The sequence below is a fragment of the Oryctolagus cuniculus genome, chromosome 2 (assembly GCF_051225735.1).
Source record: "Oryctolagus cuniculus isolate XC-2025 breed Fujian yellow rabbit chromosome 2, ASM5122573v1, whole genome shotgun sequence".
NCBI lineage: Eukaryota > Metazoa > Chordata > Mammalia > Lagomorpha > Leporidae > Oryctolagus > Oryctolagus cuniculus.
Window position 1 is genome coordinate 146,769,883 of NC_142868.1, and position 16,318 is coordinate 146,786,200.

The 16,318-nt window shown below is 42.9% G+C and overlaps 1 protein-coding gene across 10 annotated transcripts in view; it reads right to left on the reverse strand.

Moving 5' to 3' along the window:
- The window catches only part of SANBR (SANT and BTB domain regulator of CSR), a 73,479-nt gene that overhangs the window by 22,604 nt on the left and 34,557 nt on the right, over positions 1–16,318 (reverse strand). For all 10 annotated transcript variants that reach the window (XM_008254366.5, XM_002709853.6, XM_070069084.2 and 7 more), the window contains one exon: positions 14,681–14,833. In XM_008254366.5, coding sequence (XP_008252588.3) covers positions 14,681–14,833 — 153 coding nt within the window. The remainder of the gene's footprint in view (positions 1–14,680; positions 14,834–16,318) is intronic.

Genomic DNA, 16,318 nt, shown 5'->3' on the forward strand with positions numbered 1-16,318 from the left:
AGGTTGGATTACTACAGAGACACTCATTTATTTAAAAAATTTATTTACTTGAAAGGCAGAGAGACAGAGACACAGAGATCTCTCATCTCCTGGTTCCCCAGATGCCCTCAACAGCTGGGGATGGGCCAAGTTGAAGCTGAGAGACTGGAATTCAGTTCAGATCTTCCATGAGGGTGGTAGAGACCCAAACACCTGAGCAATCACCTGCTGCCTCCCAAGGTGCACATCAGTAGAGAGCTGAACTGGAAGTAGAGCTGGGACTGAAACCCAGGTACTCCAAAAAGGGACACAGGTATGCCAAGTAGCATCTTAACCATGTGCCAAGCACCTGCCCCTACTAATACTTTTCAAGATGACTATAACCTTTAGTTTTTGCCTGGTCTATTACAAATAAACTACTCTGTAACTTTTTCCTGAGGAAAAAGTGCTCCTCATACAGAAAGGAGACTAAACATAAGCATTAAACTTAACAAATACCCAAATATCCATAAAATCACTCTCACTGAGAAACAGAACACTCCAGGAGTGCCCATGGGCCCGTTTCCCATCACAACTCCACTTCTTTTCTCCCAAGAAGATAAACTTTGTCTTGACTTTTATGGTAATGACTTCCTTGCTTTTACCCTTTTATAATGATGTATCCCCAAACACTATTTAATTTAGTTTTGCCTTACCTGTTTTGTTCCATATTAAATGACTCACCCATGCCACTGCATGTAACATTAACATTGCTTTAATGTATAGTATTCCATCATACGAATAAATACCACTTGCTTTTATTTAAAGATTTATTTATTTGAAAGGCAGAGTTACAGAGAGAAGGAGAGGCAGAGAGAGAGAGAGAGAGAGGTAGGTAGGTCTATCCACTGGTTCATTCCCTAGTTGGCCACAATGGCCGGGGCTGCGCCAATCTGAAGCCAGGAGCCAGGAGCTTCTTCCAGGTCTCCCACGCGGGTGCAGGGGCCCAAGGACTGGGGCCATCTTCCACTGCTTTCCCAGGTCTTAGCAGAGAGCTGGATTGGAAGTGGAGCAGCTGCAGGGCCGATGCTGTGGCGCAATAGGTTAATCCTCTGCCTGTGGCGTTGGCATCCCATATGGGTGCCGATTCTAGTCCTGGCTGCTCCACTTTCAATCCAGCTCTCTGCTATGGCATGGGAAAGTAGAAGATGGCCCAGGTGCTTGGGCCCTTGCACCCATGTGGGAGACCAGAAGCGCCTGGCTCCTGGTTTCGGGTTGGCACAGATCCAGCTGTTGCAGCCATTTGTGGGGTGAGCCAATGGAAGGAAGATCTTTCTCTCTGCCTCTCCTTATCACTGTCCGTAACTCTACCTCTCAAATAAAATAAGTAAAATCTTAAAAAAAAAAAAAAAAAAGGAAGTGGAGCAGCCGGGACTCAAACTAGTGCCCATATGGGATGCCGGCACTGCAGGCTTTACCCACTACACCACAGCACCAGCCCCAATTTCATTTTATTTCCTCTCTGATACATTAGTTTGGAAATATATCTTTAATTGGAAAACATACGGGTGTTTTCTAGTTACTTTTCTTATTGATTTCTAGCATAAATGGACTGCAGACATAAACATTCAACATGATTGATCTTACTCTTTTGAAAGTTGTTGAGACCTTATGTTTTATGATCCAGCATGTGATTAAATTTATTTATTTATTTATTTATTTGTTTGTTTTGACAGGCAGAGTGGACAGTGGGAGAGAGAGAGAGAGAGAGAGAGAGAGAGAGAAAAGGTCTTCCTTTTGCCGTTGGTTCACCCTCCAATGGCCGCCGTGGCCGGCACGCTGCGGCTGGCGCACCGCGCTGATCCGATGGCAGGAGCCAGGTACTTATCCTGGTCTTCCATGGGGTGCAGGGCCCAAGCACCTGGGCCATCCTCCACTGCACTCCCTGGCCACAGCAGAGAGCTGGCCTGGAAGAGGGGCAACCGGGACAGAATCTGGTGCCCCGACCGGGACTAGAACCCAGTGTGCTGGTGCCGCAAGGTGGAAGATTAGCCTATTGAGCCACGACGCTGGCCAGTGAATAAATTTTATAAATGTTCTATTCATGCTTGAAAATAATTTATCCTGTAATGTTGCTTATTTTAATAGACAAACTTAATCTAACAAACATACAATTTGTTTAATTTTCTATATGCTTACTTTGTCATTATTGGCTTGGGTTACCTATTACTGACTAAGGCATGTTTAAATCTCCCACTATTATTGTGAATTGTTCTCTTCTTGTAGGCTTACTGCTTTATGCATTTTAAGGTCATATTAATAGGTACAAATTTAGAATTATTTTCTTGGTAAATTAACCTTTTGTGATTATAAAATAACCCTTTTTATCTCATGCACTGTTTTTGCCTTGAAATCTATTTGTTCTGATACTAACAAAGTTATCCTTGCTTTATTTTAATAAAGTTGTGTGATCTACCTTTTTTTTTTCTTTTACATCTTTCTATATCCTTATGTTTTAGATATATCTCTTAGAAACACCAAATAGTAAGGTTTTTCTTCTATTTCCCCATCATACTTTGATTGTCTTTTTACTGGACTATTTTAATTGTTTACATTTAATGTAATAGCCGGTATATTTGGGTTCACATATCTGACCTCATAATGCATCATTCAGTATTCTTTTTCTTCTTTTGGATTTTTAAAAATCACTGCATTCCTTACCATAATACACATTAACTTATTTATAAAAAATATTTATTTGCAAGGCAGAGATAAGAGAGGACAGAGAGAGACAGATAGAGACATCTTCCAATCCTTGGTTTACTCCCCATACAGCCAGGTCTGGGCCAAGAGCCAGGAGCTTCATCCTAGTCTCCCAAGTTGGGGGGCTGTGGCCCAAGTACTTGGGCCATCTTGTGTTGCCTTCCCAGGTGAATTAACAGACTGAAAGCTAGAACTTGAGAATTGCACTCCAATCTAGAACTTGAGGCTTGCATTCCAATAAGGAATTCCAGTGTCACAAGTGGTAGCTTAAACTGCTGTGCCAAAACGCCACTTCCACCCCATCCCCCCACACAGTAATTTATATATTCTTCTTTTAAGTAGTTACTATAGAACTTACAATGCATAGCCTTCAGGTTTACCAAAGTCTAAGTTAATATTCCCCTTCTGATTGTGGTGGAATGGGTTAAGCCACCTGTGAAACCAGCATCCCATATGAGCACTAGTTACAGTCACAGCTGTTCCACTTTCAATCCAGCTCCCTGCTAATGCACCTGGAAAGCAGTGGCAGTGGGACCCAAGGGCTTAGGTCTCTGGTACCCTCATGGCAGACCTAGATGGAGTTCCAGGCTCCTGGCTTCAGTCTGGCATAGCCTTGGCAGTTGCAGCAATTTAGGGAATGAACCAGAGGCTGGAAGTTCGCCATCTCTCTTCTCTCTGTTTACCTCTTTCTGTAACTCTGTCATTTAAATAAATAAATAACTAAATAAAATCTTAAAAAAAAAAACACTCCTTCTGAGATAATGCAAGATCTTTTAAATTCCATTGTACCATCCTGCTTATATTGTTACAGGTTTTAAAATTATACATCAAGGTTATAAAATTATATAGGCGTTTTGGTGCAGTGAGTTAAGCTGTAGCTTGGGATGCCCACATGCCATACTGGAGTGCCAGTCTGAGTCTTGGCTCCTCTGCTTCTAATACAGATTCATGCTAATGTGCCTGGAAGGCAGCAGATGATGGCTCTAACACTTGGGTCTCTGCCATCCATGTGGGATATCCACATGGGCAACTTGAATAGAGTTCCTCGCTCTTGGTTTTGGACTGGCCCAGCCTTGGCTGTTGTAGGCATTTGGGGAATGAACCAAAGGATGGACGATCTCTCTCCCCTCTACCTCTTCCTCTGTTGCCTTCAAATAAACAGGTATTTTTAAAAGTTATAAAGCATATATTCATATCAATTATTTAAATTTTTCTGTATTATTAAATAATTGATATGTAACTCTACATCTTAATAACATTCTTTGCTACTTCCTCTAAGCAGTTTACTGGTTACACATTCCCCTGTTTTTTTTTTTTTTTTTCCAACAGGCAGAGTGGAGAGTGAGAGTGAGAGAGAGAGAGAAAGAGAGAGAAAGAAAGGTCTTCCTTTGCCGTTGGTTCACGCTCCAATGGCTGCCGCGGCCGGCGCACTGCGCTGATCCAAAGCCAGGAGCCAGGAGCTTCTCCTGGTCTCCCATGCGGGTGCAGGGCCCAAGGACTTGGGCCATCCTCCACTGCACTCCTGGGCCACAGCAGAGAGTATTCCCCTGTTTTTAAAAAAGATTCATTTATTCATATTTGAAAGGCAATTACAGAGAGAGGGAAAGACAGAGATCTTCCATCCTCTGGCTCATTCCCCAAATGGCCAAAATGGCTGGGGCTGGGCCAAGTCAAAGCCAGGAGCTTCTTCTGGGTCTCCCACATGGATGGCAGGGACCCAAACACTTGAGCCATCTTGTGCTGCTTTTCCCATGCCATTAGCAGAGAGCTGGATCAGAAGTAGGTGCAAGCAATAGCTTGCACAGTGTTGGCCTCGATTTCTCCATTTGTTTACTTATAATGATTTTGCTTTAATTCCTAAGGGATATTTAAAGAAGTTATTGATGTTGAGATTTTGGCATACTGAAGACCTTGTAGACTATAGTCTGATTTCTGCTACTGCTGAGATGTGAGCTCTAATTATTGATGTTTGAAGGGATTCTATATTCTTTCTTCTGAATGCTTTTAAATTTTTTTTTTAACTTTTTTTTTTTTTTTTTTTGGACAGGCAGAGTGGAAAGAGAGAGAGAGAGAGAGAAAGGTCTTCTTCCTTTGCCGTTGGTTCACCCTCCAATGGCCGCTGTGGTTGGTGCGCTGCAGCCAGCGCACCGCGCTGATCCGATGGCAGGAGCCAGGTACTTATCCTGGTCTCCCATGGGGTGCAGGGCCCAAGCACCTGGGCCATCCTCCACTGCACTCCCGGGCCACAGCAGAGAGCTGGCCTGGAAGAGGGGCAACCGGGACAGAATCCGGCGCCCCGACCGGGACTAGAACCCGATATGCCGGCGCCGCAAGGTGGAGGATTAGCCTAGTGAGCCGCGGCGCCGGCCTAAATTGTTCTTTTTACAGTTCATTATTTCATTTTTAAAAATTTATTCCTTTTTCTAATTAATACCATTTGTTGAACTATTTAGTTAACATAGAATTAAGGCAATTGAAAATAGATCCCGCTCACTAGGCTAATCCTCCGCCTAGCGGCGCCGGCACACCGGGTTCTAGTCCCGGTCGGGGCGCCGGATTCTGTCCCGGTTGCTCCTCTTCCAGGCCAGCTCTCTGCTGTGGCCAGGGAATGCAGTGGAGGATGGCCCAAGTACTTGGGCCCTGCACCCCATGGGAGACCAGGAAAAGCACCTGGCTCCTGGCTCCTGCCATTGGATCAGTGCGGTGCGCTGGCCGCAGTGCGCCGGCCGCAGCGGCCATTGGAGGGTGAACCAACGGCAAAAGGAAGACCTTTCTCTCTGTCTCTCTCTCTCACTGTCCACTCTGCCTGTCAAAAAAAAAAAAAAAAAAAAAGATCCCATGTAAAAGTAAGAGTGGGAATGACAGAGGGAGGAGCTGTACAGTTTGAAACACACTCCCATGGACTTACCCTAAGAGTGAAGCTAAAAACTTGCCATGGGACTCCAAATCCCAATAAGCTGTGTGGTACTAATCCCATCTTATGTGATAAAGTGATCATATTCAGTCTGGAATTGATCATATAGATAGGCTTAAGTGTCAAATGGATCATATAAATAAGACCAGTGTCTGGTAATAACGATAGAATTAAAAAAGGAGAGAAAGTTCCAACATGGGATGTAGTCCACACAGCAGACACATAGAATGACAAACACCCTAAATAGCACTCTGACCTCAGAATCAGCCTCTAAGGCATTTGGATCTGGCTGAAAATCCCATGAGAGCATTTCAGGCATGGAAAGCCAAGACACAGTGGCAAAAACTGTTCTACATGAAGGATCTTTGTGAGACCCCAGTGGAAAGAAGGGGCCATTAAAAAAGGATGTATTTTTCTCTGAAGGGAGAGCTTCTACTTTGCATATAGCCCTGTCTAAATAGTGATGGAGTCTGTGGTCACAAAAGGCTTCCATAGCCTTGGGAGTTCATGTCAAGAGCTTTGGGGGTCACTGACGTCAAAAATAATAGTGTTAATTGTTAAATCAACAACAGGAGTCACTGTGCACTTACTCCCCATGTAGGATCACTGTCCTTAATGAGACGTACTATGAGAATTAACAGTAAAACTAGTCTTCAAACTGTAATTTATACTTTGTGTGTCTGTGTTGGTACAAACTGTTGAAATCTTTACTTAGTATAGAATTGGTCTTCTGCATATAAAGTAAATAAATGAAAAACAAAACTTAATGAAAAATGGGATGGGAGAGGGTGTAGGAGGTGGGATGGGAGTGGGGGTAGGAAGGCGGGAATGGGGGGAAGAACCACTATATTCCTAAAAGTTATACATATGAAATTTGTATTCATTAAAAAAAAGCCTTCTAAAAATAAAATAAAATGTTCTTTTTTGTTTTCTCTACTTTCACTATGATATGTGTAGGTACAGATTTCTTATATTGAGAGTTGCTGGAGTACTTGAAACTATGAAAGTTAATGTCTTTCAATAATTCTGTAGTCTCAGCTATTCTTTCTACAATGTCCTTTGATTCATTCTCTTTCTTTTCTGTTGGGGATTCAATGAAAAGGTCAGACCCTTCTACACAAAAAGGCAAGTATTGCAAATTCCACTATATGAGGTACCTAGAGTAATCAGATATATAGAGACAAAAAATACAAGGGTGGATGTTAGGGGCTGGAGGAAGGGAGAACAGGGAATTGCTGAACAGGTAGAGTTTCAGTATTGTAGAACGAAAAGAGTGCTGGAGATTGGGTATATAACAACGTGAATTTACTTAATGCTGAACTATACATTTAAAATGGCAGGAGTGTAATTTTCATGTTATGTATGTATGTGTGTGTGTGTGTGTCTGTGTATACATACATATATACATATATATACACACCATTAAAGACAAAAATTGGGGCCGGTGCCGCGGCTCACTAGGCTAATCCTCCGCCTAGCGGCGCCGGCACACCGGGTTCTAGTCCCGGTCGGGGCGCCGGATTCTGTCCTGGTTGCCCCTCTTCCAGGCCAGCTCTCTGCTGTGGCCAGGGAGTGCAGTGGAGGATGGCCCAGGTGCTTGGGCCCTGCACCCCATGGGAGACCAGGAAAAGCACCTGGCTCCTGGCTCCTGCCATCGGATCAGCGCGGTGCGCCGGCCGCGGCGGCCATTGGAGGGTGAACCAACGGCAAAGGAAGACCTTTCTCTCTGTCTCTCTCTCTCACTGTCCACTCTGCCTGTCAAAAAAAAAAAAAAAAAAAAAAAAAAGACAAAAATTGGACATGTACTTTCTTGGTTTTTATATCTATATGTACATATATACACACACAAACACACATTTTCTCATCAGTCTTTCTTTGTGCTTCAATTTGAATGGTGTCTTCTGACTTTGTTTTTATTATTTGAGAGGCAGAGACAAGAGACAGGTGGAGTTCCCACACACTAGTTTATCCCCCACATGTCCACAACAAAGCATGGAACGTGGAAACTAATCCTTGTCTTTAGTGTGGGTGGCAGGGACCCAACTACTTGTGCTATTGTCACCTGCTGTCTCCCAGGGTCCACATAGGCAGGAAGCTGGAATCTGAAGCCAAAGCTGGGAACTGAACCCAGGTCCTGTGAGATGTGGGTGTCTCAAATGGCGTCTTAACTGCTAGGTCAAATGCCTACCTTTGGTCCTATTTACAGTTCATTAATTCTTCAGCCACATCTACATTGTTAAATTTGCCTCTAAGATTAAACTTCCTCACTGAATTCCTCAGTTCTAACAGTACTTTTATTGATACTCTTTATGTCATTTTTTATCGTTTATAATTCCCTGCCAAAAATTTCAGAGTTTAGCTTCTATCAGTTTAAGCTATTTTATAATCTATGTCAATAATTCAAATAGCTATAGTTTTTTGTTGTTGTCTAATTCAGCTGTTTCCATCCATGCCAGCTTATTTTTGTGTGCTGAATATTTTGTTAGAAAAACTGTTTGCAGAGATAATTTGAGGCTTAATATAATGTTATATTTCTCCAAAGAGGATTTACTGCTTCTGCCAGGTACCTGCAAATAGTGGCAGTCCAGGATTACTTTAATCCAAATTCATGACCTGAATTTTTAAAAAGAATTTAATTATTTATTTGAAAAGAAGAATGACAGAGAATAGAGGGAGAGACAGAGATCTTCCATCCACTGTCTCACTCCCCAAATGGCTGCTATAGCTGGGACTGGACCACGCTGAAGTCAGGAGCCAGGACCTCCATTAGGGTCTGTCACCTCGGTGGCAGGGGCCCAAGTATTTGAGAGGCAGTACATCTTCCACTGCTTTCTCAGGTGCATTAGCAGGGAGCTGGACTGGAAGTAGAGCAGCCAGGACTCAAACCAGCACTCTTAAATGGGATGCTGGTACTGCAAATAGTTGTTTAACTTGCTGAGTCACAACTCCGGTCCCCCAAGATCTGAAATTTTCTAGATTACTCAAATAAATTAAAACCAGGCTGCTTTTGAGGTAAGGGATGGCACACTTCTGATTCATTTTTATTTGGAATTCCTACTCAAAGTATAAGGGAGGGCATGTTATTCATTAAAGTCTACTCTTGGCAGATTCTGGACCCTAACCACACCCAAAAATCCTGGTAAGGCACCAAAAGCTTACCCATCCTCTAAGCTACCTTTCAGATTGGTAACCAACCCCAGAACAAAAATGGCCCTGAACACTGGCTCAGTTCTTTGTGTTTCCCATCCTCCCCTGGATCTTTGCTTATTTGAGCTTGAGGGAGAGAGAGAAGAAAAGAGGGAGAGAAATGGGCCGGCGCCGTGGTTCACTTGGTTAATCCTCCACCTGCAGCGCCGGCATCCCATATGGGCGCTGGGTTCTAGTCCCGGTTGCTCCTCTTCCAGTCCAGCTCTCTGCTGTGGCCCAGGAAGGCAGTGGAGGATGGCCCAAGTCCTTGGGCCCTGCACCCGCATGGGAGACCAGGAGGAAGCACCTGGCTCCTGGCTTCAGATCAGCACAGTGCACCGGCTGTAGTGGCCATTTGGGGGGTAGGGAACCAACAGAAGGAAGACCTTTCTCTCTGTCTCTCTCTCTCTCACTGTCTAACTGCCTGTCAAAGGAAAAGAAAAGAAAGGGAGAGAAAAGAAAAGAAAAAAAAGGGAGAGAAAAGAAAAGAAAGGGAGAGAAAAGAAAAGGAGAGAAAGAGAGGAAGGGAAAGGAAGAAAAAGAAACAAAGACAGCGGCATGGAGAGAGGGCGAGAGCTCCCATTTATCGGCTCATTCTCCAAATACCCTCAACTGCCAAGAACCTAAGAGCCAGGAACACAATCAATCCAAGTCTCCTATGTAGGTAGCAGGGGGTCTAGATACTTGGGCCATTACCTGCTACCTCCCACAGTGTGCATTAGTTAGAAGCTAAAATGGGGATTGCAGTTGGGGCTAAAATCTAGGTATTCCAACATGGGATGTGGGTGTCCCAACTCATAGGTTAACTGAAATGCTAAATACCTACTCTTCCTGTATCCTACTGTATCTTAACACTATTTCATTATCTTATTTGTTTTATGCTTTTAACATGGTCTTTATATTTCAGTCTTTTTTCTAAGTTGCACCTGATGGGAGGATCAGTCTGAATTACTTAGCCTGCCTTTGCTGGAAATATAAATCACCATATGAGCTATGTAGATTTTCAGGTAGCCCAAGACAACATCTCAGTCTATACCCATGAAGTCATATACGACTTATCAGTTTACTATTTATTCCTGAATTGCTTCACAACAAATGGAGTATATGTAATTAACACAAGTAATAAAGAGATAATAACAAGCCAAATGTTACAACACTTAAGATTATATTTTGCTCAAAACAATGTGGAAATGTGATAATCAAAATGGAAACAACTTGATTGAAAGAAATGCAACAACTAAAAATCATGTTATGAAAAAATACAGCAATGATAAATTAGTAATAAAGATGAATTAACATCAGGCTTATTAAAATGAATCTCATTTTGCTTAAATTCTCATGCTCAGCTTAAATACCTTTATATGCAAAACATGTAACCAAAACTTTAAATATGAACATTACATGAATAACCTACTACCTCACCAATAAAATTCCTGACTAATCAAAGTTGTTGATTACATATCAATTGCTAATTGATATGAAAAAGCCTAGTCCACCTAAATTCCATGATCAAGGGGTCAGTGTTGTGGTACAGTGGGTTAGGTCAGCTGCAATGCTGGAAACCTACAGGAGTGCCAGTTGAGACTTGGCTGCTCTGTTTCCAATTCAGATCCCTGCTAATGCACCTGGAAAAGCAGCAGCAGATGGTCCAAATACTTGGATCCCTGCCACCCAAGTGGGAGACCCAGATAGTTCTTGGCTCCTGGCTTCAGCCTGGCTCAGTCCTGGTTACTGCAGCATTTGAGGAGTGAACTAACAGAGAGAGGATCGATCTCTCTCTCTCTCTCTCTCTCTTCCTCTCTATCTGTAACTCTGCCTTCCAAATAAATATTTTAAAGAAATTTCCATGATCCATCATTCAGTAACATTTTTGCCAACATCCCAAATTCTTTGCCCCCATCTTTCATCATTTCCATGTGGCTAACCCTCAACTCTGAATGAACTCAACTATCCATTTTCTTTGTCTGCATTCAAAGACACCCCCAAAGGCTGCTGGACAGAGTGACATAAAAATGCATATTGGACTCCACTATAAATTTATGATTACCAACCTCTGATGGGTTCTCTCAAACTGCCTGGTAATTCATAACCCTTCTCTGGGAAATTTACTCTCCTATTTACCAAAAGCCTATTTTAGGCCTTTGATACTTTCCCCAATCTTGAAACTCTCCTTTCCCCCTCATTCTTAGCAGATGGCTTTACTTTCTACTTCACAGAGAACAGAAAAGGCATTACAGAGGACTGTTATCATTCAAACAACAAAAACAGTTTTTACTAAGATCTGCAACCATTCTCCTCTCCTCTCCTGTTCTAAGGAAGGAGTTTTTCTTCCTCTTATCTAAACTCATGCTGCAACACACACTAAGGATCCCACTCTACCCTGGCTTCTCATAAACTTATACTATCAACCTTGCCTTTCAACTGGCTCCTTCCCACTAACATGAAGGTCTCCCCATCAGAACAAAGCAGAAACATAATTATAAACAGATACCCATAATCTCATTACTATCTATCATCTTCCTTTCTCAAATTTTCTCAGAGTTTTCGTTTGCCCTGTGTCCATTTGCTCACTTCCCACTCACTTTTCAACCCAAATTAACCTGACTTTTGGGTCTAGCACTCCACTTAAACAGCTCTTCGTGTTTGTGTATTCCAGGTTACTAAAGCCAAAGAACAAAATTTTCCCCATTATTTTTTTGAAGATGTATTTATTTGAAAAGCAGAGACACAAAGAGAGAAAAGGAGGGAGAGAAAAAAAGAGATTTTCCATCTGCTGGTTCACTCCCCAAGTGGCTACAATGGCTGGGGCTGGGCCAAGCTGACACCAGAAGCCTGGAGCTTCACCTGGGTCTCCCACATGGGTGGCAAGAGCCCAAGGATTTGGGTCATCTGCTGTCCCACATGCATCAGCAGGGAGGTGGATTAGAAGTGGAGTAGCTGGGGCCAGTGCTGTGGCATAGCAGGCATCCCATATGGATGCTGCTCCACTTCCAATCCGACTCTCTGGTGTGCCCTGGGAAGGCGGTGGAAGATGGCCCAGGTCCTTGGGCCCCTGTACCCACGTGGGAGACCCAGAGGAAGCTTCTGGCTCCTGGGTTCAGATCGGCACAGCTCTGGCCATTGCAGCCAGTTGGGAAGTGAACCAGCGGATGGAAGACCTCTCTCTTTCTGTCTCTCCTTCTCTGCGTAACTCTGACTTTCAAATAAAATAATACATCTTAAAAAAAAAAAAAAAAGAAAAGAAAAAGAAAGAAAAACTATGTTGCTTTAAAAAAAAAAAGTGGAGCAGCTGAGACTTGAACCAGTGCCTATATGGGATGCTGGCACTGAACTTAACCTTCTATACCACAGTGCCAGCCCTCCCCACTATTCTGTTTGATCTCTCAGCACTATTCGGCACTGTAGACCAGGTACACTTCCTCTTTAAGTATTTTTCTCTTTACTTGCATGACAACACCCATGGCTCTCCTCTCATTATTCTGGTTGATTCCAACCATTCACTCTCCTTTACAGGTTCATGCACCTTTATCCAGGCACCAGATGTAGTTTTGCTAGGCTGCATACTTAGGCCCTGCATATTTATATTTGTGTGTGTCTGTGTATGTGTGTATGCTCAACTGTACCTGCTACCTTTAATTATCACTTGTTTGCAAGACTTATAAATCTCTGGCCAAGGCACTTTTTACAGTCTCTGCCTCGTTATTTCAGAAAGCACCTTAACTCAGTCACCAAAACAGAACTCACAAGCTTCTCTCCAAACCCAATTCTCACCTGTAGTTTGTCCATCTCTCCAGCAGCACCAGCAAGAAAGTGAGTCAAGCTTGATTGCTCCCTCCATTCAAGTCATTTCCATTTGACCTTTAAGTACTGAATTCATCTACTTTTCTTCACCTCTACTACTTTACTCGAAGCTCCCATCATCTATGACTACTGTGATAACTTCTTATATCTGGCTCCCATCAACAAGCCATTCTCTTCACTGCAACTAATATTTTGAGCCTGAGATAAAAATTTTAACATGGGCTACAAGGTGCTGTCCCTGCATAGCCTGACATCTGCTTATCTCTCCAGCCTTTTCTTGAACTATGCAGATTTTCTATAATGCCCCTTGAGGCTTTCTCTGACTTTACAAGTCAGGTCATACCAGCCTAAAATTGACATTTATGGCCTTGTATATGTCTTCAAATATTTCTTCGTGTGCATTTTTTTCCCCTTTGTGGTATTTGGATTATTTCTTTTTTTTTTTTTTTTTTTTTTTTTTTTTTTTTTTTTTTTTTTTGACAGGCAGAGTGGACAGTGAGAGAGAGAGACAGAGAGAAAGGTCTTCCTTTGCCGTTGGTTCACCCTCCAATGGCCGCCGCGGCTGGCGCGCTGTGGCCGGCGCACCGCGCTGATCCGATGGCAGGAGCCAGGAGCCAGGTGCTTTTCCTGGTCTCCCATGGGGTGCAGGACCCAAGCACCTGGGCCATCCTCCACTGCACTCCCGGGCCACAGCAGAGGGCTGGCCTGGAAGAGGGGCAACCGGGACAGAATCCGGCGCCCCGATCGGGACTAGAACCCGGTGTGCCGGTGCCGCTAGGCGGAGGATTAGCCTAGTGAGCCGCGGCGCCGGCCTGGATTATTTCTTGAACTGTCATCTACATGAAGGCAGAAACTATCTAATGTTACATGCCATCCTCCTCCTTGTAGTGTGTGGCTCATCTTTTGTGCTTAAAATTTTAAAGGGTGGGGGCCAGCGCAGTGGTGCACTAGGTTAATCCTCGCCTTTGGCGCCGGCATCCCATATGGGTGCCAGTTCTAGTCCCGGTTGCTCCTCTTCCAGTCCAGCTCTCTGCTGTGGCCTGAGAAAGCAGTGGAGGATGGCCCAAATGCTTGGACCCCTGCACCCACATGGGAGACCTGGCTCCTGGCTTCGGATTGCTGTAGCTCCGGCCGTTGCAGCCATGTGGGGAGTGAACCAACGGAAAGAAGACCTTTTTCTCTGTCTCTTTCTCTCTCTCACTGTCTATAACTCTACCTGTCAAATAAATTAATAAAATCTAAAAAAAAAAAAAAAGAAAAAAAAGAAAAAATTTTAAAGGGTGGGCAATTGGTGTAGTACTTAATAGCTGCTTGGGATGCCACTTCCCATTTAGGAGTCCTGGCTCTTCTGTGCCCAATTCCAGCTTCCAGCTAATGTACATCCTATGAGGCAGCCAAGTGATGGCTCAAGAATTGGAGTCCCTGCCACCCACCTGGGAGATCTGGATTGAGTTTCCAGCTCCTGGCTTTAGCCTGGCCCATCTTCAGCTGTTGTGCGCATTTAGGGAATTAACCGGCAGATGGGAGATCTCTATATATCTGTCTCTGTCTGCCCTTCAAATAAAATAATTCAAAAAAGATATATGTGCCATAATGACTACTGCAACACTATAATTTCATCAATCTGGAAACAACCTAAATTTTCATCAACAGAATGACTACATTTATGATATATGCACAGCTGGAATAGTTCACATTAGTTAAAAAGAATGACACAGAAGGATAACCTAAGGATGTTGTGTAAGAAAGAAAAGTTACAGAATAATATGAGTCATATGATCCCTTATCCAACACGAAAGCCTAGAAATAATTTTTTCCTAAAATGTATAAAATAAGGTCTGAAGGAATTTAACCATGCTTACTTTGAAGACAAGATGGAGAATGGAGAAGAGGTATAACAAGGGACTTCCACTTTTCCCTATACTTATTTATGTACTATTAGAAGTCTTTTCTATGTGGATACATAAAATGTATACTTTAAAAACAATAAAATGGGAAAAGGATTTAATAAAACGTTAGTGAAGATATAGTTACAAAAAGGCAACCTGTAAACTTCACCTTTGTAAGCTGAGTAGGGTCAAACCGAAGAACCTTTTGGTTACAGCAGGGATAAATTCCGGTGCCCACTGTGCTCAGCGAACTTGCAGCCGTAGGGTAAACCACTGTTTCTGAATGGTACTGACAGTGTGAGAACTCAATACAGAGGAAATCCTGAAGAAAGCAAACATACAAAATCAATTTTTATTCATAGAACAAAATCATTACATCTCAAAACTATTTTACCAGGGGCCGATGCTGTGGCGCGGTAGATCAATCCTCCGCCTGAGGCTCTGGCATCCCATATGGGCAGCAGTTCTAGTCCTGGCTGCCCCTCTTCCAATCCAGCTCTCTGCTGTGCCCCAGGTGCTTGGGCCCCTGCACCCACATGGAAGACTAGTAGGAGGCACCTGGCTCCTAGCTTTGGATCGGCACAGCTATGGCCGTTGCAGCCGCGTTGCAGTTGGGGGTGAACCAACAGAGGGAAGACCTTTCTGTCTCTCCCTCTCAAATAAATAAACAAAATCTTAAAAAAAAAAAAACAAAAAACAACTATTTTACTGAAGACCATGTACTGTGTGTCTCATTTAGATGAAATGTACAGAAAATGTGCAATCATTAAGACTCAAAGTAAATTAGTGGTTGCCATGGATTAGGGGTGAGAATGAAGTGGAAGTAAGAATGACCAAGAATCTTTTTGGAGTGATGGAAATGTACTAAAATTGAATGGTGATGACTGTTGCACACCTCTGTAAACTTATTAAAAAATCAGTGTACCTTTAATATATGAATTTATGGCATGTAATTATACTTCAATAAAGATATTTAAAGTGAAACAAAAACTACTTTTAGAAAAATTCAGATGAATTAAGCTGATCTTGATATATATTCACTTTTATAATTAGCTAATCACTTAAAAATTTTTCCAATAAAAATGAAATAAAATTTGCTTAGGTTGATTATTCCCTGACATTTCACTGCAGTATTATTCACACTAGCCAGAATATGGAATCAACCTAAGTGTCAATCAATGAGTGAATGGATAAAGAATATATGATACACACACAATCAGAATATTATTCAAACTTAAAAAGAGTAGGAAATCCTGTCATTTGCAATAATGTAGATGAAGCCAGACAACATTATGTTAAGTGAAATAAGTCAGGCACAGAAAGACAAACAGTGCATGTTCTCACTTACATATGGGAGCAAAAAACTGATCTCACAGAAGTAGAGGATATAGAATAGTGGTTATTTATCAGAGTCTAGTAAGGGTATGGGGGACTGATTACAGACAGGACAGTTAATGGGTGCAGGGCAGAAGCTAGATAGGGAGGAGTAACAACTAATGTTCTATAGCACAGGATAACTATGGTTGACAACAATATTAATATTAATTATATTTGGGTTGGTACTGTGGTGTAGCAGGTAAAGCCTCCACATGGAGCACCAGCATCCCCTATGGGCGCTGGTTTGAGTCCCGGTTGTTCCACTTCCAATCCAGCTCCCTGCTAATTAACCTGGAAAGGCAGCAGATGATGGTCCAAGTGCTTGGGCCCCTGCACCCACGTGGGAGACCCGGATGAAGCTCCTGGCTCCTGGCTTTGGTCTGGCCCAGCTGTTGTGGCCATTTGGGGAATGAACCAGCAAATGGAAAAT